This window comes from Triticum urartu, chromosome 1 (genome assembly GCF_003073215.2).
Source record: "Triticum urartu cultivar G1812 chromosome 1, Tu2.1, whole genome shotgun sequence".
Lineage (NCBI taxonomy): Eukaryota > Viridiplantae > Streptophyta > Magnoliopsida > Poales > Poaceae > Triticum > Triticum urartu.
In genome coordinates this window covers 233803816-233831730 of record NC_053022.1, presented here as the reverse complement: position 1 = coordinate 233831730, position 27915 = coordinate 233803816, and the positions used below count along the sequence as shown (strand labels likewise).

At 46.2% G+C, this 27915-nt stretch overlaps 1 protein-coding gene across 1 annotated transcript; it reads right to left on the bottom strand.

Moving 5' to 3' along the window:
- LOC125555088 (E3 ubiquitin-protein ligase SINAT5-like) lies at positions 1–26863 on the bottom strand. Its single transcript, XM_048718352.1, has 3 exons — positions 26394–26863; positions 708–1094; positions 1–589 (listed from the first exon to the last, which is right to left on the bottom strand). The coding sequence occupies exons 1-3, from the start codon at positions 26688–26690 to the stop codon at positions 230–232; spliced, it is 1044 nt and encodes a 347-aa protein (XP_048574309.1). The 5' UTR covers positions 26691–26863; the 3' UTR covers positions 1–229.
- Positions 26864–27915: the final 1052 nt, after the last annotated feature.

Below are 27915 nucleotides of genomic sequence, written 5' to 3'. Positions count from 1 at the left end.
TTTTCCTCTAAAAACATTTATTGGCCAACTTGTAGTGTTTCATGGTTTCGTTATACACAATTACTACTTACTTTACAAGACATTTTACACCTCTAAAAATTGCCTCAAGCTCAAGGTAGTACCGCACTGGGACTCTCACTGGACTATCGAAACAAAGAGGACATGTCAGTGGATAAATAACAAGCCAGCCAGACAGCACAACCATTTTCATCGCTGGACGTTGCTCGCCTCAGCTACAAAGGTTGGGTATACAGGTTCCCTCCGGATTGGGCTGCTCTTTCCAGATCCGTCCAGTCACCCTCAGCTTCAGCTCCTTCCTGTCACCGCCGGAGAAGAACAGCGCCATGTTCCTCTGGATGATGAGGCCATCATGACTGTCCCGAACCTTCCGGTGACTGTCACGAATGCTTCTAGGGGTGCCCTCCCATACCATCTTCCTACCGTTACCACCAACCTCGAGGCTGTAGGTGTAGTTCCTTGCTTCGTTCTCGTCCCCCATGAAACGAAGGAAAGCCATGTATACTGGTGCCATGCCGAGCTGGAAGGCCTCAAAGTGCAGGCAGAAGTATTGTCCAAAACAATGGAACACCTGATTCAACGGAAACATCAAATCAGCAAGTTAAGGTTGTGAAAAGCATCCCAAACCTCGGATCGAAAAATAAAATGATTTCACAAAGATGTCTAAAAATGAGTACCACGAGACTTACTGTTAGCATCCAGGTGGCATTTTCAACCTCTCGTGGATTGGACTTGACATATCTATGGTTGAACGTGCAACCGCTGTGCATGTCGACTTTGTGATCATCCCTCAAATGTGCAACAAGGAAAGGTATATCACCAGCCACAGCACATTCAGAACCAGCATAGGGGCAGTTATATGGCCTGAAGCTGCACTGCCCTTCATGTTTTATCTTGCTGTAGTATGGGAAGATTTCTGGACAACCTAAAGAGCAGTACTTACAGGGAAGCTCTAGTGATTCTGCTACTTTTTCCAATGCCAAGCACCTGATGTCGCCAAGCTCTTGTCTGCACGTAGGGCAACGGTTGTGCACCCTAGCCTTGCATGTCGAACATAAAGTATGTCCATTTTGGCACTGTAGAAACATCAAAGTGCTAACAATCAAATTACAAAACTATACACATAATAGCCTTCAGATGATGAACAATATGTTTAGCACCGCCAAGAAAAATGGGTTTCGATAAAAACATGTGAGAAGGGTTTCCATGATTGTTAGTGACCCTGTAATAAATGCTTCGAGCACAACATAACGACATGCATGTTTTCTCTCACATATCCAACAACTCAAACTTCAAAGGATAGCCTTCACTAACTCAACAATAGAGTAACTACATTTTTTATCTGGCTAGGACCATAGACTAAAGATCATACAGAAGTTGAACTGAGAAATACCATACGGCTTTACTTTTTTTAGCAAATGGAAAAGATTCTCACTTGCTGCCACATAAACATTAGAGCATCTCCAACCGCGCCCCCAACAGGCCCCCCCAAGCCACTTTTTCGGCACCGGCGCCAAAAATAACGCCCCAGTCACGGCCCCCAGGACGCCGAAAAGTGCCGGTTCGGCCCGTTTTTGGGCCCGGCGGTCACAGGCCGAACCCGGAGCACTAGGGGGCGATCGGGGGCTCCGGCGCAAGGGAAAAGTGAAGCTGGGCCACACCGTCAGGCGAAAAGTCAAGTTTTCTTCCCCGCCTCGCCTCCCACCCCCCGCGCCCTCGGCCGCCACTAGCTGTATCCCGGCGCTGCCCGCCGCCCTTCACCGCTAGATAGCCAATCCCCACCGGAAAAATAGCAGAGATTCGCCGAGGCAACCCCTCCACCAGCAGCTGGGCGATTCCGGCTGCCGTTTCCGGCCGCGGAGGGGCAGTTTAGCGGCAGGGTACACGCCCACCGAGCGCAAGGTGTTCGGCGATTTGCCTGCCTCGGCGATGGACTCGGATGACGAGGAAGTGCTCGCCGCGCTGCTGGAGGAGGAAGCCGAGGCCGACGTCCAGGAAGAAGAGCATCTCATGGTGCTCGCCACCCTCGCCCAGCTGCTGGCGAGCAATGAAAAGCCGTGGCGAGGTGGCTCGGCACCGGGGCGGGTGAAAGCAAAGAACCAGCATCGTCTCAAAGCTACTGCATGCTCTACTCCGACTACTTCGCCGATGCTCCACTTCACGGCGACAAAACATTTCGGCGCCGTTATCGGATGAGCCGAAAGCTATTCTTCAGGATTGTGAATTCCATCCGGGAGTTCGACAGCTACTTCAAGTGCAAGAAGGATTGCACCGGCAAACTTGGATTCACCTCGATCCAGAAGTGCACGACGGTGATGAGGATGCTTGCATACGGAGCTCCCGGTGATTCACTCGACGACTATGGGCGCATGGCCGAGTCCACCAGCATTGAGTGTTTCTACAAATTCTGTCGGGCAGTGGTGGCAGTGTTTGGACCGCAATACTTGAGAACACCCAATGCGGAAGACATTGCTCGGATCCTAGCACAGAATGCAGCAAGAGGATTTCCTGGGATGCTTGGAAGCATCGACTGCATGCATTGGAAATGGAAGAACTGCCCATTTGCTTGGCAGGGGATGTACAAAGGCGCCAAAGGCGGTTGCAGTGTGGTACTTGAGGCAGTGGCCACACAGGACCTCTGGATTTGGCACTCCTTTGGTATGCCAGGAACTCACAATGACATCAACGTGTTGCAGTGCTCCCCTGTCTTTGCCAAGCTTGTTGAATGTCATTCTCCTCCGGTGAACTTCGAGGTCAATGGGCGGCACTACAACAATGGGTACTACCTAGCTGATGGCATCTATCCGAGATGGTCTACATTTGTGAAGACTATCTCAAACGCTGTGCCAGGAGGCAAGAAGTCCCACTTTGCCAAGGTGCAGGAGGCTTGCAGGAAGGATGTCGAGCGGGCTTTTGGTGTGCTCCAATCTCGATTTGTTGTTGTCCGCTATCCTGCTCAGACCTGGTCGAAAGATCAAATGTGGGAGATTATGACTTGCTGTGTCATCTTGCATAACATGACCATCGAGAGCGAGCAGGAAGAGCCAGTGTTTGACACTGAACCATACTACAGGCAGGGTCCTCTAGCCGAAGTTGATCACCAGCTACCGACAACCTGGACTGCCTACCTCAGTATGCGTCAGGAGATCTGAGACCCGCAGGTGCATCATCAACTGCAGCAGGATCTGGTGGAGCACCTATGGAGGCTCAAGGGCGACGCCGGGCTCGACGTGTGATGAAATATGAGTTTTTATTTGAACTATATAATTTGTATTGAACTATTTGTTGTTGCACTATTTTGTTGAACTATTTGATTTTTTGTGATGAACTATGTGATAAAAAAAATTGTGTTCATAATTGAAGGCCGAGCCACAACGAACCACACCGAATATGGGCCAATTCTCGCCCATATGGGGCCTTTATTCGCCGAAAGTGGGCCGAAAACTGGGCCAATCTCGGCGCCTGGGGGTGACCTGGGGGCGACGACTGGACGCCCAACCGCCCCCAGCGCCGATTGTCCAGCTCGCCCCCAGGGGGCGATTTTTATGCCTCCTGGGGGGGTGAACGGCTGGAGATGCTCTTACATCTATCTACAGAAAAAGACTGTAACATTTAGAGTCTTCAAAATTGTCTGATTCCTAAAACTGAGTACAGCCAGTTCATATACAGCTAGATCAATGTGTGACATGAAAAACACAGAATTAAAAATTCCATGTTGAGAGTTAAAAAAATTAATTTGAAGATCCAACATAATGAACTTGTTACAATAGGTAAGAGAAAATAGTGGCCAACATTGCACATGTGCAAGGTTTTTAGATAATGGGTATGACAACTTCAATGGTAGAATGGAATAGAAATAGGGAAGCCAATCATAAGCACTAGCAATATTATTTCATGTAAAGGGATGATTCGTAATATTTCCTAAGTATCATTTTTGGATGAACCAATAAGGGTGATGGTTACTAGTGCAAGCAGCTACATTAGTCAGGACAGGCAAAAGAGTTATATTTCTGGCAGTGTTCAAGTCCACTAGGTTGTTCCAAAAAAAAAAGGAAGGCTCAATAGCAGGAACTAAGCAGGTGCACGCCTTGCTATCAAGAATTGAGATACAGGAAAAGGAACAGAGAAAACTCAGGCTGCGATAAAGAACAGATGAAAGGAGGAAAGTGAAAGTAGCTACCTTATCTGGCTCATTGTACTAGCCAAGGCCTAAAATGGCCAAGTCCCCCAACCCTAGCAGCCATTAAAAACAACTCCGGCAAGGAAATAAAACAGGGTAGGAGAGGCTGAGACCCACAGATGCTCCTTCAGTGACTCCGCGGAGATCCCCACAGGCACTTCTTCAACCTACCAGAGCATCAAGCTCGTCCTTCCCACCGGTACCCTCTCAAGTGGCAGGAGAAATCGTGGTCGATTACGGGGAGCTAGATTCATGGCGGACAGCCTCAATCCAGTGGGAGAGGACACCCCTCAGCCGCTGACAAGTTCCCCATCGCATCACCATGCTCTACCTCGCTTTGACTCGCCGATTAGCAGTGAACAACGGTAACAGGCTCAGCGCCGCTTAGCCAGCCATCTTTCAGAACAATGACAACTAGCAAAAATATGGTTGCCATATAGAAGTCACTCTTGACTTTCTGAAGTCTATGAAAATGTGGCTACCTAGCAAGCAAATTTAGCTCTCTTTACTAGACAATAAATTTCTCTCTGTTTCTGGACTTCTTATCACCTCTCTTCCGCCCAATCGATTTAAAGAAATCGAAATGTGAATATGTTACTACTCCCTCCGTTCCAAATTATAAGATGTTCTAACTTTTTTTCTGAATCAGATGTATAGACACGTTTTGGTGTGTTTGTTAGCTCATTTCAGTCCGTATGTATTCCCTCCGTTCCTAAATATAAGTCTTTTTAGAGATTTCAATAGGGATTACATACGGATGTATATAGACATATTTCAGAGTATAGATTCACTCATGTTGCTCCGTATGTAGTCCACATTGGAATCTCTAAAAAGACTTATATTTAGGAACGGAGGGAGTAGTTCATATTGAAATATTCAAAACATCTTATAATTCAGAACAGAGGTGATACATCATTACAGTGATGTTACTCATATTCTGTCAACATCACTAATTATTCCCTGATTTCAGTTTTGTCTCACAGAACTCATGTTCTTAAAAGATAATTCTCCCTGTTTCCCAACTATAAATTGCAACTGCATTCAGGAGTGATGTACATTCCATTCAAACAGAATACCTATGGAAATAGAGGTGATCGCATTGGTATAGGTAATTATGTTGAATATCTAATGTAAAGTCAGTCTCCTCTCTGTAGCTTTAAACAAAATGGCAAAGATAATGTCTCAACTAGATGCCACAGTAGTTCGCTCATGTCCAAACAGAGTTGATATGCCTGGATTATCAGTTTAGTAACAATCTGACTAACCGACAACGGAAGACACAGAATCATCAAAACAGCCAGTCTAATTACAATGTTCAAGCAGGAATTTATATCCAAGCTGAAATGGCATGTTAGCACTACAGTTGTTACAACTGAAGTTAGCACAGATGATACAGCTGAAGAGGTAACAACAATAAACTTCAATTTTCAAGATAACTCAAATAAGTGAAACAACTGTGATGAAATATAGGCGACACCTGGCTTTTCAAGTTTCCGATGTTAGAAATGTTCTTGGAAAATGGTCCTTAAGAAAAGAAAATTCAGCGTGTGGAAGCCGCAGCTCTCCATATGCTTCATTCATGTTAGCATGGAGAGTGCAGAAATGAGTCAACCAAAAAAGCAAACATGTTAGATTGCGCAACCATTATGTTTGTAAACTATCTCGTTGGAGAATATGAATCCCGGTCCCAAATCTGGATATATGAAAAAAACTGAGCAGAGAGCATTTGCATACCATTACTTCACTTCCATTGATATCTCTCATCGATTGTTGTGCTCTAAATTTTTCAAGTGCAACTAAAAAGCCAATCCTTGTTGCAGAGAATACCGACATAGAAGGTATGTCTAGTTGTGCATTGTCATATTGTTCTTACTATATCTCTACACAATGCACTCCCTCAGATTCCAACATATAGGGGAGTTCCTCACTCATTTCAACTGCTACCTTTTGTTGAAGCTTTAACTGTGATTGCCATCAAATCGTCCAAAACGGGGCGATGGTAAGTGCCTATAGTACCTCCTGAGGGTTTTGAATGATTAAATGACAAAACAGTTAAGGGACTAATGTGTTTGCGAGTTTACACAGGTGAAAGTCCCTGAGGATTTGGTTTAACCAAGAGTTATCTTTCCTACTTCTAAAGTTTTGAGTTGGTGGTCGTTCGTTCACGACCAATGTCACATGGGACATGCCCCTCTACCCTGAAGTGGACCATCCAACTGACAAAGCTTAAGAGACAAAACGTCAGGCAATCGATTCCTTCCCCACGATCCTTCTCGTGCATCTTGCCTTATCGTTAAAATTTCCTAATAAAAAAAGAAGTCATCCCTATCGAGACCCTTCTTGCCTCCACCACTTCTACCACCTGCCCATGGCTTCCACCAATGTTGTGCCTCGCCGCCGCCAATCTCCACCAATCCCGCATCTCGTCGCCGCCAATCTCCACCAATCTTTCTCCCCCCGTCCACCAGTATAGGCAATCCCAGTTCAAATTTCAAATCACTATGTACACTGGCCCACTCCCTGTTGCTCCTCCATCTTCACCTTTCCTCTTTCTTTCCTCCACACCCTGTTCGTCGCCCTGCTCGGCCGCTTTCGCCCGGCCACTCTCGCTGCCGGTGCCACTCGATCTCCGTCGTGGCCTCATGGGTACGCGGAAGCCGCACCCCCTGCTTGTGTTCTCGCTCGCCATCCTGGGACTGCATGGAGGCCGCGCAGCCTGACGGCACGCCTGCCCGCTGTCGCCGGAATCAAAAGCTCAGTGCCACCACGTCGACCAACATCTGGACCATCCATCCCGCTCTGCGCTGCCTGTGATTTTCCATCCAAGCACGTCGCTGGCTCTTCGGTTCTATTGATCTATTCACGTTTTCTGGGTCTCCAAGAGGTACACACCATAGCTCCTGATTGAGACACGAGTCAGTTGGTTTGTAGTTTTATGAACTGTAGTTTACTGTTGTTGAATGTATGCACGAGACATAACTGTGGATTGTAAATTTCTTTCATGATGCTTGTACTTCACGCATGTTCATGTCTTTCTGCTTGAAACTTTCTGTCTTCTATGTGTTCTAGAAAATATGATTCATCTCTGAACATGAGCAATGTGTACTTCTTAGTGCTTACTCAAACGATTACTCCTTGCAATTCAGATTAGACTTACAAGTCCGTGTGTACAGACATAATAAAAATAAGATGGGCAATTCAGATCAGATTTGAATACAAGAAATTCATTCCGCTTGAGATACTATTTGTTCTAGGTGAAGAGATTGCCAAATATAATCATGATATAGTATACAGCATGAGGTTAATGAGTGCAAAAGGAACTTTTAGGTGACTGAAAATCTGTGTCAGACTGTACAAAAGGTTCATATACAGCTAATTAGGTTAGATAGAAAGAAACGAAGGATATGCTCAAATTGGAGACGTGATCTGTTCCTAAAAACGTGAAGAAACCATGGTTGGATATTTGACGGTTTGATACTTAGATCATGTACCAGATCCAATTCCATCAATATTATAAAAGTACAGCTTCATATGAATGTATTCTTAAAGTGAAAACTCAACACTGCTCAGTATTTCATTTCTCCAGGGAATCGTCGGTAACTACTTTTAAAGTAAAGGCTTATTTGGGCAATGTCTTGCCGTCCAAATGATTCCACTGCTAAAGCAAAGCAAGGTCCTTATCTCAGCCCTTCAAATTATGTATTATCATAATTCTTGAATAATAAGATAGCTTACATAGTTCACTTTGGAATAATTGCAGCAGTGCTGGTTGAACATGATAAAGCAAAGAAATTGTGTCTCGGCGCTGTGCGCCATAGTTCAACAGGTTTGTCCATAAGGGCATCTACAATGGGGGCACTAAGGACAGGTGCTAGGATTTGATTCCCAGCCGTTTGAGCAAAATCCCGTTCGATCCCAGGAAATTGTCAAGCATCGGCGCAAAAACAGCCACCGGGCGCTAGCCTTTTTCTCTTCCGCGCCAGGACTCAAGCATGTGCCGTATAAGCATCTCTACCCTGTCGCTGGCGTTGGAGGACCGGACGCTAACGGCCGCTGCTACGCGTTATCCTTCTCTTAATTTCCTTAAGCGCCCGTCCAAGCACCCAGGCATTGGACATGTCCTAAGGGAGCCATTGAACACAGGAAACTTAAGTGATTTCTCCTCGGACGAAGAACCTGTACTTAACCAATTAGCTACAACATTTCCTGCCTTCAGTACAACATTAGTTCGTGTGTTGGAACAAGGAGAAAGCTCAAAGGGTATTGTTCTCTAACTACATGACGTTTTTATATGTCAATATATCAGTATATTTGCACAAGTACGCTGATTATGAAAACTATTTTCCTGGGATTATCTTAGGGAAAAAGCGCTCCTATGATTCTGCTCGCTATGCTAGCCTTACAGCAGAGCAAAGAACAGCCAGACAGGACCGTCATAGAGCCCGCAGGCAGTTTAACGCCAGAGGCTAGGGAAGAGGTCAATGCTCGCCGAAGAAGTCGCATGCAAAGTTTAACACATGAAGAAAGACAAGAAAAGAATGCACGTCGAAGAGCACGGCGGCAGAGTTTACCACCTGAGCAGAGGCAATCATTGCTAGATCGGCGCAAGGCAAACTATATTGTTGGGCGAGACACGATATGTGCTGAATCCATGATGCCCCGAGCTAGGTGCTTCATCGTCAAGAAACCCATCATTGAGCACACCGGCATCAACTGTTGGAGATGGTACTAAAGTTCCAATCTGTATTAACTTTCTTCTATTCAAAGATTTATTCTATCATATTTACTTGCTCACCCAAATACAGATGCTCGAGAAATGCTCCATAAGGATATCATGGATATGGACACCATCCTTGAGCCTGGTGCTTCACCGCCAGCCATTTCATTAATGAGCACACCAGCGTCCACCATTGGAAACGGTAGTAAAACTCACACCTGTGTTCACGCTTTTCTTCTAAAAGATTGTTCTGTTATTTACTTGCCCACCCACATGCAGGTTTGGTGGAAACCCTCACCGGCGATCTCATGGATGGCGAAGCCAGGCCTGAGTTGAATTCTTCATCAGAAACCAACCCAACATTGAGCATGCCGGCATTCACCATCAGAACTGATGGTATAATATCACAAGTTATTCATGTTTTCGGTCTAAAAATGTGTTTAGTTATTTACTTGCACAAACGAATTGTAGATGATCTTGATAACTTCCTCGAAGATGTTATGCATGAAGGAACAATCCCCGAAGAGGACATGGACGAGGAGCACTATATGTTTGCTGGTGAAGGTACATTTTGATGATGTTAAGATAGTAATGAGCAAATTCTGTTATATTAATTATATGTTTTCATATAAATTAAATTGCTTGAATTAAAATACAAAACAGGTGGGGACATTGGTGAGGTCTTAGAACCAGCTGAGCTAGCAGATGCCTCTATCCTCAGTTCTAATGTCCCCGATCCTTATGAACATGTCTGCTCAAATATCCCTGATAGCACACATGTGTTGAAGCCCATGGCAGATTGTAAACACTGTGGAGCAAAGAGGTTTGAGTACGAGCCAAAGTCATTTTGTTGTCGTGGTGGGCAAATCAGGTTGACACATGAGGAACCTCCCTTAGAACTCCGGAGGCTGTGGTCAAGCTCAGATGGCGACGCGAGGCATTTTCGCGACAACATTAGGTTCTTCAATGGACACTTTTCCTTCACCACCCTTGGTGTAAGCCTTGATAACAAATAAACCAATATGAGGTCGGGAGTGTACACGTTTCAGGCACACGAACAGATTTATCACAACATACATTCATTTGGCCCTAGCAAATCATGTGGGCCATTTGCAATTGTACTTTTACAATGACGATCCGGGCTTGCAGCATCAGTTTCGACACTCCTAGACTTGACCAGGTGGTCATTAGAAGGCTGGTTGACATTCTTAGGGACAACCCCTACTCGCAAACTTTTAGGAGTTTGGGCCAAGCTGAGGACATGGAGGAGTATCGTATCTCTGTAAACACCGACCCAAGGATGGACCAACAGACATATAATGTGCCGTTGTCTTCAAAGGTAGCTGTCGTTTGGATTGAGGAAAATGATCTTATCAAAAAGTTTAACCGCAGTATTGTCCTCTATGGGAACAACAATGTGAAAGTATGGTATAAAGCCATATTATGGATGCTATGACCCCTTGTCGTGTCGTACCCTCCCTTTTTCCCGCGGGAGGGGGGGGGGGGGGGGGGGGGGGCTCGGTTGGCATGCCCAAATCCCAAAGGTCAGTGTGTCCTTGGATGAGGTGCTTCGGCCCCATGATAATGAAAATGAGGGCCCAGGTTAGCCTTCTTAACTATTACCCCTCTTACTAAGAATTGCACCGCTTAACATTTTTTTCATCTTTACATTTCAATAGATATCAATACTCGGTTGTGTGTCTCCGTTTGAGACTACTACTGTTACAAAATCCAGATGCATCGTGGGATATTCAATCCCATATTATACGGCAAGCGTCTTTTCCAATAATTTGTGGTTGACATGTACATGAAGATTGAGGGTGCAAGGCTTGACTGCATCCAGGGTCACCAGAAGGAGATACGTGTCGATCTTTACAAGGGAGTTGTTGATAGCATAAATGCTGGCGAAAGTCGTGTTGATGCGGTAGGCAAAAGGACGGTACTCCCGGCAAAATTCATCGGGGGAAAGCAAGGCATGAAGCGACGGTTCATGGATGCAATGGCCCTGGTTCAGAAGTAAGGGAAGCCCGACATCTTCCTAACGATGACGCGCGACCCCAACTGCGAAGAGATAACACGTGAGCTTGAACCTGGATAGACGCCTCAAGATCGTCCTGATCTCATCGTTCAGGTCTTTCGAGCGAAGCTAGCAGATTTGAAGAAGCTACTATTTAAGAAGCACATCCTTGGTAAAGTGATTGCATTCCAAAAGAGGGGGCTTCCGCATGCTCACTTCCTCCTTATCATGGAGTCTGGGTACAAGCTTATAGTTCCAGAACAGTACGACCGTCTCATCTCAGCTGAGCTCCCGGACAAGCATAAGTATCCAGAGCTTTATGCGATGGTCGTTAAACACATGATGCATGGGCCATGTGGTGTCCTCAATCCCAAGAATGTGTGCATGCAAGACGGGCATGATGCTTGGGCCATGTGGTGTCCTCAATCCCAAGAATGTGTGCATGCAAGATGGGGGTTGTAAGAATTGATATCCACGTCCTTTTAACTCAAACAACCGTCCAAGGAAAGGATGCATATCCTATGTATCGAAGACGCAATGATGGTCGTCGGGCACAGGTTCGAGGGCGGACGCTGGATAATAGGTGGGTTGTGTACAACCCTTACCTTCTTAGGAGGTACAACTGTCACATCAATGTCGATGTGTGCTCGAGTATCAAGGCGGTGAAGTACCTATTTAAGTTTCCCTTGACGAGGCTGATAGCAATATAGGGATGTTGATAGCAATGGCAACATCGACGAGATCAAGCAGTATAGGGATGCAAGGTGGCTAACACCGCCAGAAGCGTTGTGGAGGATCTACAGCTTTAACCTTAGTGGGATCTTCTCATCTGTGAGACAATTGCAACTTCACCTCCCGAACATGCATATGATCTCATTCAATGCAAGAGAGGATCTAAGTGATGTCGTTACTCGGCATGGTGCCTCCAGAACAATGTTGACCGAGTATTTTGAGGCAAACAAGAAATAACCGGAGGCTCGGGCATTGTTGTATAGGGATTTCCCAAAGGCATTCGTATGGGATGCATGTAGAAAGATACGGAAAAGGAGGAATCAACGTTTCCAGGTAGGCAGAGTCGTGTCGGCCCATCCAGCCGAGGGAGAGCGGTACTATCTCCGAGTGCTCCTAAACCATGTCGTAGGCGCAACCTCCTTTGAAGAACTTAGGACAGTGGATGGATTTGTTTGCCCAAGCTTTCGTGAAGCCGCTGAAATGAGAGGCCTTGTCGAGGCCGACAACACAATCGACGAGTGCCTTGCGGAGCTGAGCTATCCCAGATGCCATCCTCACTTCGAAGGCATTTCGCGACAATCTTGGTATTCTGTGAGCCTAGCGACGTGCATGGGTTATGGGATAGGCACCTGGAGGCGATGTCGGATGACTATCGGTGTTCACAGATGTACCCACACACAATAGAGAAAATGGTGTTGCATGATATCAAGAACATGTTGGAATCAATGGGGAAAGATATAGCATCATTCCCTCTTCCCAAGATCGACGAGTCATATGATACTTCTGGTGGAGAGGTTAGAGAAATCATTGAAGAAGCCATGATTGAGGTAGACCATGAGCATACTTGTCTGGCATCCTCCCTCAACCCAGAGCAAAAAGGTCCGCCTTTGATGAGATTTTGGGACCTGTCGATAGTGGCAACGGAGGCATCTTCTTCGTCGACGGCCCAGGAGGCACAGGTAAGACTTTCTTGTATTTGCTCACGAGAATCCGAAGCAAGAGCAAGATAGTTGTGGCAACCGCAACATCTAGTGTTGCCTCTTCCATCATGCCTGGAGGCAGGACTGCTCATTCAAGGTTTAAAATCCCCCTTAACATTGAAGAAGGTGCGGTATGCAGATTTACGAAACAGAGTGGCACGGCCAAGCTACTTCGGATGACATCTCTCATAATATGGGACGAAGCGGCAAGCTGTTGAAGCACTAGACAATAGCATGCGTGATATCATGGGCCGATATGACATGCTTTGGAGGAAAGACTGTCGTGTTTGGAGGTGACTTTAGGCAAGTGCTTCCAGTTGTGCGGAAGGGGACAAGGCCGCAGATAACTGACGCGACCTTGCGTATGTCCTATCTATGGAAAGTATGCAACAACTACGCCTTGTTCGTAACATGAGAGCCGACAACGATCCATGGTTTGCGGAATTCCTCATGCGCATAGGAAATGGCACGAAGGAGACCGATGAAGAAAATAATGTACAACTTCCAGAGGATATTTGTGTGCCCTGCACAGGGAAGGACACTGACCTTGACATGATGATTGAACACGTCTACCATGATCTAGATGAGAACCAAACCGATCCTACTTATATTACCACAAGGGCGATACTGACGACTAGGAACGAGAATGTTGATAGGATAAACATGAGGATGATCGAACACTTCCCAGGTCAAGATGATATATCACAGCTTTGACCACGCGGAGGATGATCCATACTACTACCCCTCTGAGTTCTTGAACTCGCTTACTTCCAACGGGCTACCGCCACATATTATCAAGCTAAAGTTGAATTGTCCAGTTATACTACTGCGAAACATTGACCCAGCAAACGGACTATGCAATCGGACAAGGCTGGTGGTATGGGGGTTCCAAAGAAACGCTATCGACGCCGACATAGTGCTAGGACAACATGCTGGAAAGAGGGTGTTCTTGCCTCGGATACCCCTATGCCCCTCAGACGATGAGTTGTTCCCTTTCCGCTTCAAGAGAAAGCAGTCCCCAGTCAGGCTTAGCTTTGCCATGACAATCAACAAGGCACAAGGGCAAACTATTCCTAACATCGGCGTGTGTCTACCTGATCCGGTGTTCTGTCACGGTCAGTTGTATGTGGCGCTTTCTAGAGCAACAGCAAGAAGAAACACCAAGATACTCGCTGTCATGGAGAGACAAGGGCGGGCAGTGCAAGTCTACTAGGAATCGAGAAACGAAGACAAGGAATATTGTCTACAAGAAGTCCTTAGCATGTAAACATGTTTGGCAGTTCTAAAGGGCTCGCCTAATGTCGCGTGGGTTGCATTGTTGTTATTCATCGAGGAAGTAGCAGTTGCTTAATCAATCTAGAAGTCTCAAATGTACAAAGTGTTTTCTTGAATATCTTCTGAGAAGACTTTGAATCTCCTTTCAGGCGAGCTATTTAGCCTTGATGTCTTCAGGACATCAGAGCCAAATGTCTTCATTGAGGAGTTGAATGTCTTGCCCCGCAAACCAGTTGAGGAGATGGATGTCTTGCCCCGCAAGCCGTCCACGTGTGTCTGACTTGAAATTCGATCAATAGCCACTTGTCGTGTCGTCGTTGTGAGTGTGCCTCCAACGGTCATATCAGCCCTTGGTTGCCACCCTCGGCTATAAATAGCCCCCTACCTCAACCATTGGTGGTTCGTTGCTCCGTGAGCAAATTAAAAAGTGATTGTTTGAGCAACCCATCTTCCTGAAGATTTGAGTGATAATCCTAAGTGAGGAAAACCCGAAGCCTAAGAACATAAAGTAATTGAGCATCACTGAAGAATTTGATCGAGGCCTAACTTGAGTTTTTTACTCTTGAGGATTGTGCATCCTCTAGATGGTTAAACGTCTATTCAAGAACATCCAAATTGTGTATTCGCCTAAGAACAAGTCTGTGAAGGTCCGGACTTCCCCTCAAGATCTACCTCAAGTGATTAGGCGAGTTCCAAGGAACTTAGCTCAGGAAGAATAAGACAAGGATTTAGTGTTCTCGGAGTTGTGGTGAAGCCTCTCCAGTCCAGACGTGGAACTGTGCCACCAGTTTGAACGGGGGTAACACATCTATGTGTCTTCGCCGAGCAATGGATTGTAATTGCCTCTGTCGAGGTTCTACCCTTTCTTCATTATCCGTGATTGTTGCGAAGACATTTGGAAGTACTTTCTGTTTATCCGCTACCCAGCTTCATGCTTAGCTTTGTACTCTGTTTCGCTATGCTAAAGTGTATTTGTCTATTTGTTAGACTTCTTTTCCTGTACTACTTAGTTATTCTTCTAGCTAGTATGTTTGTGTCTCTAGCTTACTAGTTTTGCCTCGCATACTTCTAAGTTATTGACTGTTTTTGTTCAGCTACTCCTCTATTCAGTACTTGCGAAGTTTTGTTTATGCTGTTATTCTTTGGAGAAGTTTGCTTTCCAAAGAAATTGTTAAAATCTTCCATTCACTCCCCCCCCCCTGGTCGATAACCTGATCCTACAAGTTACCACTGTTGATGTTCAAGAATCAACTTTCCACTAGAGGCACTCTGAGCAACGTGGTTAGAGATTAGTAGGTGGGGTTGCATTCGGCCCTATAGCGAAGGTCGTTGTACACTCGACAAAGTGACACAGGGATGTTTTTTAAGTAGGTTCAGCCGCCTCATAGGAGCACGACCTACGTCCTATGGAAGGGTCATCAAGAGTGGTGCCCGACGCAAGGAACACTTAAGAGTGTCACCGCTTCAGGAGTCCCACGGCTCCCGACTAGTCCGGCCCTTTAAGGTCCCTCGGACTCCGAGTCCGACCCTTTAAGGACCTCTATTTATAGGGCTTTGAGAAGCCTTAACATACTTCTACTTATAGCTGGAACACTCTAAAAAACATTATTTAGGATTCACCATTCTACTCACAGCTACTTATAACTAGAGAACTCTAGAAACAGCAGGTAGGGTAGAAAGAAAAGAAAAGAAACACTACACTAGAGTGGAAGCATCTAGAAGTAGCCAAACAAATCTGACACACGATATTTTTTTTTCATCTAGTGTTGCTCATCATTCTCCTCTGGTTGTTTGGAACTCGCCCTCGAGTTATCTTCATAGAGCACTTCTTCAGGATGGTAGAGAGTCAAATCCGCAACAGTGAAAGTGTTGGATATGCCCATGTTGCTTGGAAGATCTATCACATAAGCATTATCATTTATCTTCCTCATGATAGAGAAAGGCCCATACCTTCGGTGCCTAAGCTTCCCCTTAACACCTAAAGGCAGCCTTTCTTTTCGGAGGTAGACCATCACCTTATCACCAACTTGAAATGATTTTGGCCTCCTTTTGCAATCAGCAAGTTGTTTATATTTCTGATTTTGTGCTTCCAGAACACCACGAATCTCTTCAAATAACTCAGTGCAATTATCAGCAAAGGACAATGCTGATTTTGAGTTTTCCCTTGATGGTAGCTTCACCAGGTCCACCACATGTGTTGGAACTTTAGTGTAGACAATGGAAAAAGGGCTCCTTCCTGTGGATATATGCTTGGAGTTATTGTAGGATAACTCTGCAAGAGATAGGGCCAAGTCCCATTCTCCCTTTCTTTCTCCACAACTACAACGGGTCAGATTACCCAAAACTTGTTCACTTCCGTTTGTCCATCTGTTTGTGGATGAGCAGTGCTAGAAAATTTCAATTCAGTGTTAAATTGCTTCCACAAAGTGAGCCAAAATGCAGCAAGAAACTTGCTATCACAGTCTGAGACGATGGACCTTGGTACTCCATGAAGTCTGACCACTTCTCGAAAGAATAGGTTTGCCACATGATGAGCATCCGTTGTCTTGCGGCATGGGATGAAATGAGCCATCTTAGAGAATCTATCCACGACCATAAATACAGCATCACTTCCTCGTCTTGTTCTTGGCAAGCCCAAGACAAAGTCCATAGAGATGTCCTCCCATGGAGCGACAGGAATAGGCAAAGGCATGTATAACCCTGTGTTCTGGACTTGGCCTTTGCAGGTTTGACATATAGGGCATCGCTGAACAAACTTTCCAGCATCTCTCTTTAGTTGTGGCCAAAAGTAGCGAGCTTCCAGGCTAGCGATAGTCTTGTCCCATCCAACATGGCCACTAAGATCACTTGAATGGAGCTCTCTAACCAGCTTGTCACGTAGAGAACCTCTTGGAATGCACAAACGATCATATTTTAAGAGATATCCATCTTGCATCAAATAGTCATCACCTAATGGTTGGCCCCTTGCATGCTTTACCCAAACATGGCTAAAGCCTTCGTCACCCTCATACAACTCCTTTATTTGATCCATGCCCGAAAGTTCAGCTTCAAAAGAAGTCAAGAGGCATGCATGACGACTCAAAGCATCGGCCACTCTGTTAGTTATTCCAGATTTATGCACGATGAGATAGTTAAACCTCTCCAGATATGCTACCCATCTTGCTAGGATGTGATCAACATGCTTTTGATTTCTAAAATGCTTCAAGGATTGATGGTCGCTATAAACAATGAACTCTTTAGACAGCAAATAGACTTCCCAAGTTTTCAACGCTCTGAAAACGGCATATAATTCTTGTTGATAGGTGCTCCATTTATGCCTAGCTTCACTTAACTTCTCACTAAAGAAAGCAATGGGCTTCCTTTCTTGAGATAGGACAGCTCCAATGCCTACTCCACTTGCATCACACTCCAACTCAAAAGTCTTGTTGAAATCAGGTAGCACCAAGACAGGAGCTTGTGATAGTTTTTGTTTAATCTCATTGAAACTAGCTTCAGCTGCTTCTGTCCATTGGAACTTTCCTTTCTTCAAACACTCGGTAATTGGTGCCATGATAGTGCTGAAATTCTTCACAAATCGCCTATAGAAAGTTGCAAGGCCATGAAAACTTCTTACCTCAGAAATGGTCTTCGGAGTTGGCCATTCTCGGATTGCTTCAACCTTAGAATCATCAACATGAATGTCGTCACATGTTATGACGAATCCTAAGAAAAGAAGTTGTGTTTGCAGGAAAACACATTTCTTCAAGTTGACGTAGAGTTCATTTTCCCTTAGTACTTCTAGCACCTTCCGAATGTGATCAAAGTGTTCATCCTCATCCTTGTTATAGATCAAGATGTCATCGAAATAGAGCACAACAAAGTGGGATAAGAAGGGTCAAAGGACTTGATTCATTAAGTGCATAAAGGTACTTGGTGCATTTGAGAGTCCAAATGGCATGACTAGCCATTCAAACAACCCTTCCTTTGTCTTAAAGGCGGTTTTCCATTCATCCCCGGGTCTTATACGGATTTGATGATATCCACTTCTTAAATCTAGCTTTGTGAACACTCTTGCTCCACTAAGCTGGTCCAACATATCATCCAGACGGGGAATCGGGAATCTATACCTTACGGTGATCTTGTTAATGGCTCTACTGTCCGTACACATGCGCCAAGATCCATCTTTTTTTGGCGTGAGTAGGGCTGGTACAGCACATGGGCTAATATTTTCTCGAATGTGCCCCTTTTGCAGCAATTCCTCCACTTTCTCCTTCAATATATCATGCTCCTTTGGGCTCATTCGATAGTGTGGAAGATTAGGAAGACTTGCTCCCAGAATTAAGTCAATTATATGTTGAATTCCTCTCGTCGGTGGTAGGCCTTGTGGCTCGCCAAGTATGTTATGAAATTCTACTAATAAGCTACGTACCTTTGCTGGAATTTCAACAGTCGGGTGCTCTTCTCCTTTTATAATAAATGCAGCACATAAATCTGCCTCCTTCAAGTCTTCCATAAACTTATTAAAGGTGTGGGAGATAGTTAACATACTTTTCCCCTCGTCCTTAGATATATTACCATTAGTTTTGTTTGGTAGAATAATGATCTTTCTCTTGTTCCAAATGAAAAGAGTAAGAATTTTCCTTGCCCTTGTGTGTAGTATCCACATCAAATTGCCAAGGTCTCCCAAGAAGAACATGGCTGGCATCCATGTCAACCACATCACACAACACATTTGAGCGATAATGCTTACCCAAAGAAAGTAGCAGGTTGCATTGTTTGGTGATCCTCATATTCACTCCTTGATCCATCCAATAGTGTAGGGATTTAGATGATCATGGGTTTCGAGCTTTAAATGGTCCACCAACTTCTGGGAGATAAGATTCTCACAGCTGCAACTATCAATCACTAGTTTGCATACCCTGCCATTCACCGTGCATTTGCTCTCAAATATTTTCTTACGTTGTGTGTCATCGGGTTGTGGTGCGGAACATAGGAGACGCTGGATCACACATACCACCTCTTCACCTTCTTCTTGACAAATCTCTTGTCCGTCTACATCTTCAGATTCGTATTCTTCCTCATCGCCTTCACCATCATGGATAGTCGTGTTAACAAATTTCCTTAGTGGACAACTGCTGGATATGTGTCCCTCTTTACCACATTTATAGCATTTGGGCCTTCATTTGCCTTACCCTTGCCTCTAGTTTGCTTTGGGATGGGCTGTTTTATCTTTGGTGGAGTGGTCTTTTCTTCCACTATTAGGTTGGCTCCTAGATGAGCCTTCGGTATGAGGATATGGAGGATATGGAGCCTTAGTTGTCTTTCTCATCCTCACAAACCTCTTGGCCTTTAAGGCTAGAGCTTGTGCTTGATCAACGGACCAGATTTGTTGCATCATCAATCGATCTTGCATAGCATCACCATTGATGTACCTTGCAACTTGTTGATCTTCAGTTTCAACAAGGTTGCACCACACTTGTAGCCGTAGAAACTCCTCCGTGTAGTCTGAAACAGTCCTATTTCCTTGAGCACAATTTTGAAATTGGATAAATAGGATCTGGTCATAATCAGCGGGCAAAAATCTCCCTTTCAAGAGACTTTTCATTTGCCGCCAAGCTCTCACACGAGGTTCTCTTCTCAACCTACGCTCTTCTTGAACACGATGCCACCATGCACCGGCTCCTCCTTTCAGCTTGTATGCGACCAAAGAAACTCTACGATCTTCCGGAACCTCCATGACCTCAAAGAAAGTCTCCACTTCATATAACCAATCTAGGCACCCTTCAACATCAACATTTCCATTAAAAGTTGGAATCTCAGCTTTCACCTTTTGTGTATCCCTTGCATATGTAAGGTTGGGTACTCTCTGATATGTATAGAGATTAGCTTCTTCAAGGGCTTCATCATATTCTTCACCTTCAGAAGTTTCAACATAAATTGGCCTTCTTGAAGCACGTTGAACAGCACGTTGTTGTGGCGGTCTTGCTCCAAGATTACCTCTCCTTCTTCTTTGATGAACATCTTATTCTTCTTTAGATGAATCTCCTTCATTGGTAGCAGGGGGGACACCCTTTCTTATCATCTCAACCAGCTGATCAAATCTCCGATTAAGATCTTCATGCAGCTCTTTGATATGTTGTTCTGCAGCTCCATCCTCTTCTCCAATTGCTCCATTGCTTGCTGCAGCTTGCTCTCGAAGAGGACAGCAAGAACTAGTATGGATCAACGAGGCTCTAATACCACCTGAAGCACAAAGGTTGTGGAGGAGCAACTTCACTTCGCTGTTACAATGTGTACAGCACAAGTGTTGAAGGAACAACTTCAACGTGCTGCGCTAGATATCGCTTTAAAGCCAAATGTAGGCCGATATGGCAGCAAGAGTTCAATCCAGAACTCCTAGAGCACAAGATCTACTCCAAGATCTTAGATAAGAACAAGTTCTATTATAGGTAGTGGGTACATAGTCTGGGTTATAAAGTAGAGGTGAGGACCTCTATTTATAGGGCTTTGGGAAGCCTTCACATACTTCCACTTATAGCTAAAACACTCTAGAAAACATTAGTTAGGATTCACCATTCTACTCACCGGTGTTAGAGTTATATTATAAGTCATGTACCCCTTTGTATTAATCCCGTTATATAAGGGGTTTCCTGCATATGTTTCACATCTGTACATGTATATATATCGGCCTATGGCCTCATGGGAATACAAGTTGCATATTTCCTAACATGGTATTAGAGCTAGGTCAATTTTTTCGCACGCTGCAACTCGTGTTGTTGATCCTCCGTGGCCGGCGCCATGGCTTTTCTCTGTCGTAGCGCCGGTTCTCACGTCCACTCCTCTCTGATCAGTCCACCCAAGGCCGGCTCCTTCCTAACGCTCACGCCGCATCCTTTGGATCGAGCAAGCTGGTCGCCTCTTTGGATCGGATCTCCGTCGGGCTACTGCTCTTCCAACAACTAGACACCGGCCGCCGCCCCTCGTTGGATCTCCCTGCCAGCTGCCCGTTTCCGCTCTCTGTAGCTCCTTGCCGTTCTCGCCGCCAGCTGCTCTTCTCGCCGGATCTCTCCGCCAGACTGCTCCTCGTCCGGCGGTTGCCGTCTGCTGCCCGTCGGAAGCCTCTATTACTCCCGCGTGACTGCTGCTGCCTGTAAAAAAAAGAACAGGCACGATGTCCGCATCTTCCGGCTATGTTGCTGTCCCTCGCTGTCCGGTGATCTTTCATGGTACTAACTACACCGAGTTCACTGGCTTCATGCGCATTCACATGCGTGGCATCCGTCTCCGGGGTGTTCTTTCTGGCGAGGTCTGCTGTCCGCCACATCCAGTTCCTCCGGTGGCCCCTACTCCTTCGACTCCACTGGTTCTTGCTCCGGATGCTAATCAGGCCGCCAAGGATGCGGCTAAGCTTGCTGATGAGGCTGCTGATCGTGCTTATGATGAGAAGGTTTTGGCTTATGAGGAGGCTCTTCAGATTTATCATGGTGCTCTGTCTGCTTACACCCAGTGGCTTGATGATGATGCTCGTGCTGCTGCTGTTCTCACTGCTAGTGTTCTGCCTCAGTTTGCTTCTGAGTTTCTGGGTCTTCCTACTGTCTTTGAGATGTGGACCCGTCTTCGTCAGCGCTATCAGCCCTCTGGTGATGCCTTATACCTTTCTGTGGTCCGTCAGGAGCATGCTCTTCAGCAGGGTGACTCTACTGTTGATGACTTCTATGCACAGAGTTCTGCTATCTGGCGCCAGCTTGATTTTCTCCGCAGTGCTGGTTGTCGTACCTGCCCCTGTTGCCAGGCTGTCCAGGCCAATTTGGAGTTTCATCGCGTCTATGAGTTCCTGTCTCGGCTCCGTAAGGAGTTTGAGCCCTGGCGTGCTCAGTTGTTTGCTCGTGGCCGTATTTCTCTCATGGAGGCGCTTCCTGAGATTCGTGCTGAGGAGACTCGCTTACGTGGCGCTGGTTTGCTGGAGGTTCCCTCTGTGCTCGCTACTCGTGCTCCTATGCCACCTGCTGCACCGACCCCTTCTCGCTCGAGTGCTCCGCCGCTTTTGCCCACTCCTTCTGGAGGCTCAGGTCGCCCCCATCCACATTGCGACTACTGCAACAATGATGGTTATCTTGAGTCTCAGTGCTACACGAAGAAGAAACACCTGCGCAAGGCGCGATCATCATCTTCAGGGACTTCGTCATCTACCTCGACAGCTTCAGCCATTACTTTGACTGAGCAGGATATTCTGAGACTTAAGCGTCTGCTCACGGCTTCAGGTTCTTCCTCGACAGGTACTGCTGGTTCTGTGACTGATGCTTCCCTTACTGAGCAATCACCCTCTACACAGTCAGGTACATCCCCATGGGTTCTGGACTCTGGAGCTTCTTTTCATGTCTTCTCATTCTTCCATTTTGTCCTCTCTTCGCTCGCTGGATTCTCCTGTTCATGTCCTCACTGCTGATGGTACTCCACTTTCTGTCGTTAGTAGAGGCACTCTTATCACTCCTTACTCTGTTCCTGATGTTGCTCATGTTCCTCGACTCACCATGAATCTGTTTTCTGCTGGTCAACTTACTGATTCTGGTTGTCGCGTCATCCTTGACGTTGACTCTTGTTCTGTCCAGGACCGTTGCACGCACACTCTGGTTGGGGCTGGCCCTCGCCGCCGTGATTCTCAGGGTCTTTGGGAGTTGGACTGGCTTCATGTTCCTTCTGCTGCCACCACTATCGCCAGTTCCTCCGCTTCAGTCGCATCTGTTACTGGTTCCTTCAAGCAGTGGCATCATCGACTTGGTCATCTGTGTGGTTCTCGGTTGTCGTCTTTAGTTCGTCGAGGCCTTCTGGGGTCTGTCTCAGGAGATGTCTCTTTAGAGTGTTAGGGTTGTCGTCTTGGCAAGCAGATTCAGTTACCATATTCACATAGTAAGTCAGTGTCTAAGCGTCCTTTTGATTTAGTCCATTCTGATGTATGGGGTCCGACTCCTTTCGCTTCCAAAGGTGGTCATAAATACTATATTATTTTCATAGATGACTTCTCTCGTTACACATGGCTTTATTTCATGACTTCTCGTAGTGAGGTGTTGTCTATTTATAAGCGTTTTGCTGCCATGGTTCATACTCAGTTCTCTTCACCCATTCGTGTTCTTCGTGCTGACTCTGCTGGCGAGTATATCTCTAAGATGTTGCATGGTGTTCTTGCTGAGGAAGGCACTCTCTCTCAATTCTCTTGTCCTGGTGCTCATGCTCAGAATGGTGTGGCTGAGCGAAAGCATCGTCATCTTCTTGAGACGGCTCGTGCATTGCTGATTACTGCCTCTCTCCCGCCTCATTTTTGGGCTGAGGCCATCTCCACCTCCACCTATCTTATCAATCTCCAGCCTTCCGCTGCTCTACAGGGTGGTGTTCCTTTCGAGCGTCTTTTTGATCGTTCTCCCGATTATTCGATAGTTCGCTTGTTTGGTTGTGTTTGCTATGTTCTTCTTGCCCCTCGCGAACGCACCAAACTGACCGCTCAGTCTGTTGAGTGTGTCTTTTTAGGCTACAGTGATGAGCATAAGGGCTATCGTTGTTGGGATCCTATCGGTCATCGGATGCGTATCTCCCGAGATGTGACTTTTGATGAGTCTCGTCCCTTCTACCCACGCCCATCTTCCTCGACCTTTTCAGTGGAGGATATCTCTTTCCTCACTTTTCCTGACTCACCTATCACCCCCGTCGAGCCTGTGCCTATTCGTTCCGCTCCCTCTGCTTCTCCACCTCTAGTCGATTTGATGCCACCATCTTCCACGGTCTCCTCGTCTAGCATGTCACCGGATTCTACACCTTCATCTCCGGTGACTTCTTCGTCGCCACCCCTCGATTCTACCTTGGCGATTCCTCCTTCTATTGTTCCATCTCTTCCTCAGTATTACACTCGTCGTTCACGTCCTGTGGATGCCTCCGTGGATGTGTCGTCATCTTCCTCTCAGCCTACTTATGGCTTGCGTTCTCGTCCTCGTCCGCCTGTTGATCGCTTTGGATTTCCCACCGCTGGTGCTGCTGTTCTTGAGCCGACTTCTTATCGTCAGGCTGTTGTTCATCATGAATGGCAGTTTGCGATGGCAGAGGAGATTGCTGCTCTTGAACGCACTGGTACCTGGGATCTTGTTTCCCTTCCTCCCGGAGTCCGTCCCATCACTTGTAAGTGGGTCTACAAGGTTAAGACTCGCTCCGATGGTTCTCTTGAGCGTCACAAAGCTCGTCTTGTGGCTCGTGGTTTTCAGCAGGAGCATGGTCGTGATTATGACGAGACTTTTGCTCCTGTGGCACATATGACCACTGTTCGTACACTTCTTGTCGTTGCCTCTGCACGCCACTGGTCTAGATCTCAGCTTGATGTTAAGAATGCTTTTCTTAATGGTGAGCTGCGTGAGGAGGTGTACATGCAGCCACCACCTGGGTATTCTGTTCCTGATGGCATGGTCTGTCGTCTTCGTCGCTCTCTCTATGGCCTTAAGCAAGCCCCCCGTGCCTGGTTTGAGCGTTTTGCCTCTGTGGTCACTGCTGCTGGTTTTTCAGCAAGTGCTCATGATCCAGCATTGTTTATTCACCTTTCTCCTCGTGGTCGGACTCTTCTTCTTCTCTATGTTGATGACATGGTCATCACTGGGGATGACCCCGAGTATATTGCCTTTGTAAAGGCCCGTCTTAGTGAGCAGTTTCTTATGTCTGATCTTGGCCCTCTTCGCTACTTTCTTGGGATTGAAGTCTCTTCTACCTCTGATGGCTTTTTTATATCCCAGGAAAAGTATATCCAGGATCTTCTTGCTCGTGCTGCTCTTACTGACGAACGCATTGTTGAGACTCCTATGGAGCTCAATGTTCACCTCCGTGCTACTGATGGTGATCCCCTCCCTGACCCGACGCGTTATCGTCATCTTGTTGGCAGTCTTGTCTATCTAGCTGTCACTCGTCCGGATATCTCTTATCCGGTTCATATTCTGAGTCAGTTCGTCTCTGCTCCCACATCGGTCCACTATAGTCATCTCCTTCGTGTTCTCCGATATCTTCGGGGCACAATCTCTCACCGTCTATTCTTTCCTCGCTCCAGTTCTTTACAGCTTCAGGCTTATTCGGATGCTACGTGGGCTAGTGATCCTTCAGATCGCCGTTCACTTTCTGCTTACTGTGTTTTTCTTGGTGGTTCTCTCATTGCCTGGAAGACGAAGAAACAGATTGCAGTTTCCCGTTCGAGTGCCGAGGCTGAGTTGCGAGCAATGGCTCTTTTGACGGCAGAGGTGACTTGGTTACGGTGGTTACTTCAGGATTTTGGTGTTTCTGTCACTACACCGACTCCGCTCTTATCTGACAGTACAGGTGCTATTAGCATTGCGCGTGATCCTGTGAAGCATGAGCTCACCAAGCATATTGGTGTTGATGCTTTCTATGTACGCGCTGGTGTGCAGGATCAAGTTATTGCTCTTCAGTATGTGCCTTCCGAGTTACAATTGGTGGATTTCCTGACGAAGGCCCAGACTAGAGCACAACATGGCTTTTGTCTCTCCAAACTCAGTGTTGTTCATCCACCATGAGTTATTATAAGTCATGTACCCCTTTGTATTAATCCCGTTATATAAGGGGTTTCCTGCATATGTTTCACATCTGTACATGTATATATATCGGCCTATGGCCTCATGAGAATACAAGTTGCATATTTCCTAACAACAGGTACTTATAACTAGAGAACTCTAGAAACAGCGGATAGGGTAGAAAGAAAAGAAAAGAAAAGAAACACTACACTAGAGTGGAAGCATCTAGAAGTAGCCAAACAAATCTGACACTCGATATTTTTTTTTCATCTGGTGTTCCTCATCATACTACCTAAGCGACTGGATCAACAATTTCTCACTGGATCAACAATTGCTCTCAGTTGCATACAGTCCAAGAAACTAAAAGTACCAAAGGTTACTAAAAGCAGCAACAAGACAAATGATCGGCAACAAGCTAAACAGTAAATTAAAAGAAAAAACAAGCTAAGCGGTAAATAAAACCAAAAAAATTGCTCCACTATTCCAAAGTAGTATTTGGAGCTTGCGAAAGCAACAAAAAGATAAATTACCCCCTAAATAATACAATTAATTCGTAGATAGGGAAAGACTCCACACACTAATAGCTCGACTCAGATCCAAAACAGAAGATATGTGTCAATTCAATATGTGCATGGAAGGGAGCAAATCAACGCAAAACCTAACAAAAATCCGTATATGTGCCCATTTCGAATCACAACCACCCAATCCCTACAGGGAGCAAAAATCCCCATTCCAGCTAAACGATTCCGCTAGAATACGCGAGTCTAATTCGATCCCATAAAAATTAGCATAAAGACCAACCTTTGTGCACCTGAATACCCTAATCACAGCCACCGGATCCAGTTCTAGACTCAAACCCACACGCATACTTCATCTCAAATCGAGAAGCGTAGACAAGCCACCCCGAAATCAGGGAACGCGGAGTGCCACGAAGAGCACCTACCTGGTGGATGGGCGGGAACATGGAGTTGGTGCAGACAGGACACTCGAGCAATTCGTGTACGCTGGTCGCCGGTGGCCCGCCGGTGGCGCCCGCGGTAGCACCCACTCCCCCGGCCCCGGCCGCGCCCCCGGCGTTCATCTTCGCGAACGCGCGTCCTCCGACGCCCCCGTTAGCGGCGAGGTGCACGGGATGGATCGGGATGCTGTGGTGGTGGTGCTGGTGCTGGTGGCTGTCGACGTCGTCTACGTCCATGGAGGCGTCCGGGAGGGAGAGGCACTCCACGCTGTCCATGTCCATGGTGGCCTCCCCGGCGAGCGTGCCCCGGCGTCCGCTTCCGTGTTTCTCTCGGTTGTGCTGGGAATTGAGGACGGAGGCGCCTGGCCGCCGCGGTGGGTTCGTTGCGTTTGGGTAATCGGGATTGGTTTGGTTTGGGGACGGGACGACGGGGCAACGACGCTCGGCTGTCTCATTTTGCGTCCGAAACTACGCGGTGATAGCCACGACGTCGTCTCGTGAGGTAGGCCTACCGGGCCTCTCAAACCAGCGAATTCTTTTTTTCTTTCACAGAAAACGGCACTATCTAGTCTTCTCTACTCTTTATATATATATATATATATATAGTGATACTATTTATCACCCAGAGTGAAGAACAAGTTATTTTTCAACCGAGGTAATCTTACGACCGCTTCATGAATAAATTACGTTTGGAATACTCCCTCCGTCCGGAAATACTTGTCGTAGAAATAGATACAAATTGTTGTATCTAGAACTAAAATACATCTAGATACATTCATTCCTCGGACAAGTATTTCCGGACGGAGGGAGTATAAAATAGGGATTGACTATTTGTGATAGAGGCAAAGGTGTCCCGATGTTTCGATGAGATGGTGGCTATCGTTTTCTGTGGGAGTCGACCTTGACGATCCGACTACGAACGTGCGAGACGTCGCGCCTTAGCAATCGCTAAACCAACTTCCGAGGGGTTATTGACCACGCCGGAGCACGATCAACCTGACCACGAGGGCCTGTTTCCTGCGAGCAAACGAAGAACAAGCAAGAAACTGAGATTGCAATCTGGATATTGCGAATATAAGATGAAAGCTTTATTGATCAAGGTGGGGTTCTGAGACGTCTTGGTCTGGTCGTTGGACACAAACGAAGTACGCGAAGTTGCAGCTATGGCGAACTTTTAATCTAAACAAAACCCAAAGTCTAAACGACGCCCTAAGGGCTGTATATATGGAGGAAGAGAGGGGAATTTCGTGGCCCTTGAGGGTGGGGTCCGAAACCAACCCTAACTCTTATTTCCCCACACATACGGACTCTAAAAATAGCCTATACTTAAGTATTTCGAAATTACATGGGCCTGGCCCATTAATAAGGTGACGCAGCACCTAGAATAGCCTATGGACGAATATTATGAAGTGGCATCTTGTATATTTCGTCCATGGCTTCATGCACTCCTTATGGCGGCTTCAAAGTCCTGAAATCATCACTTGTAACTCCGTTCTTGATCCCCTTG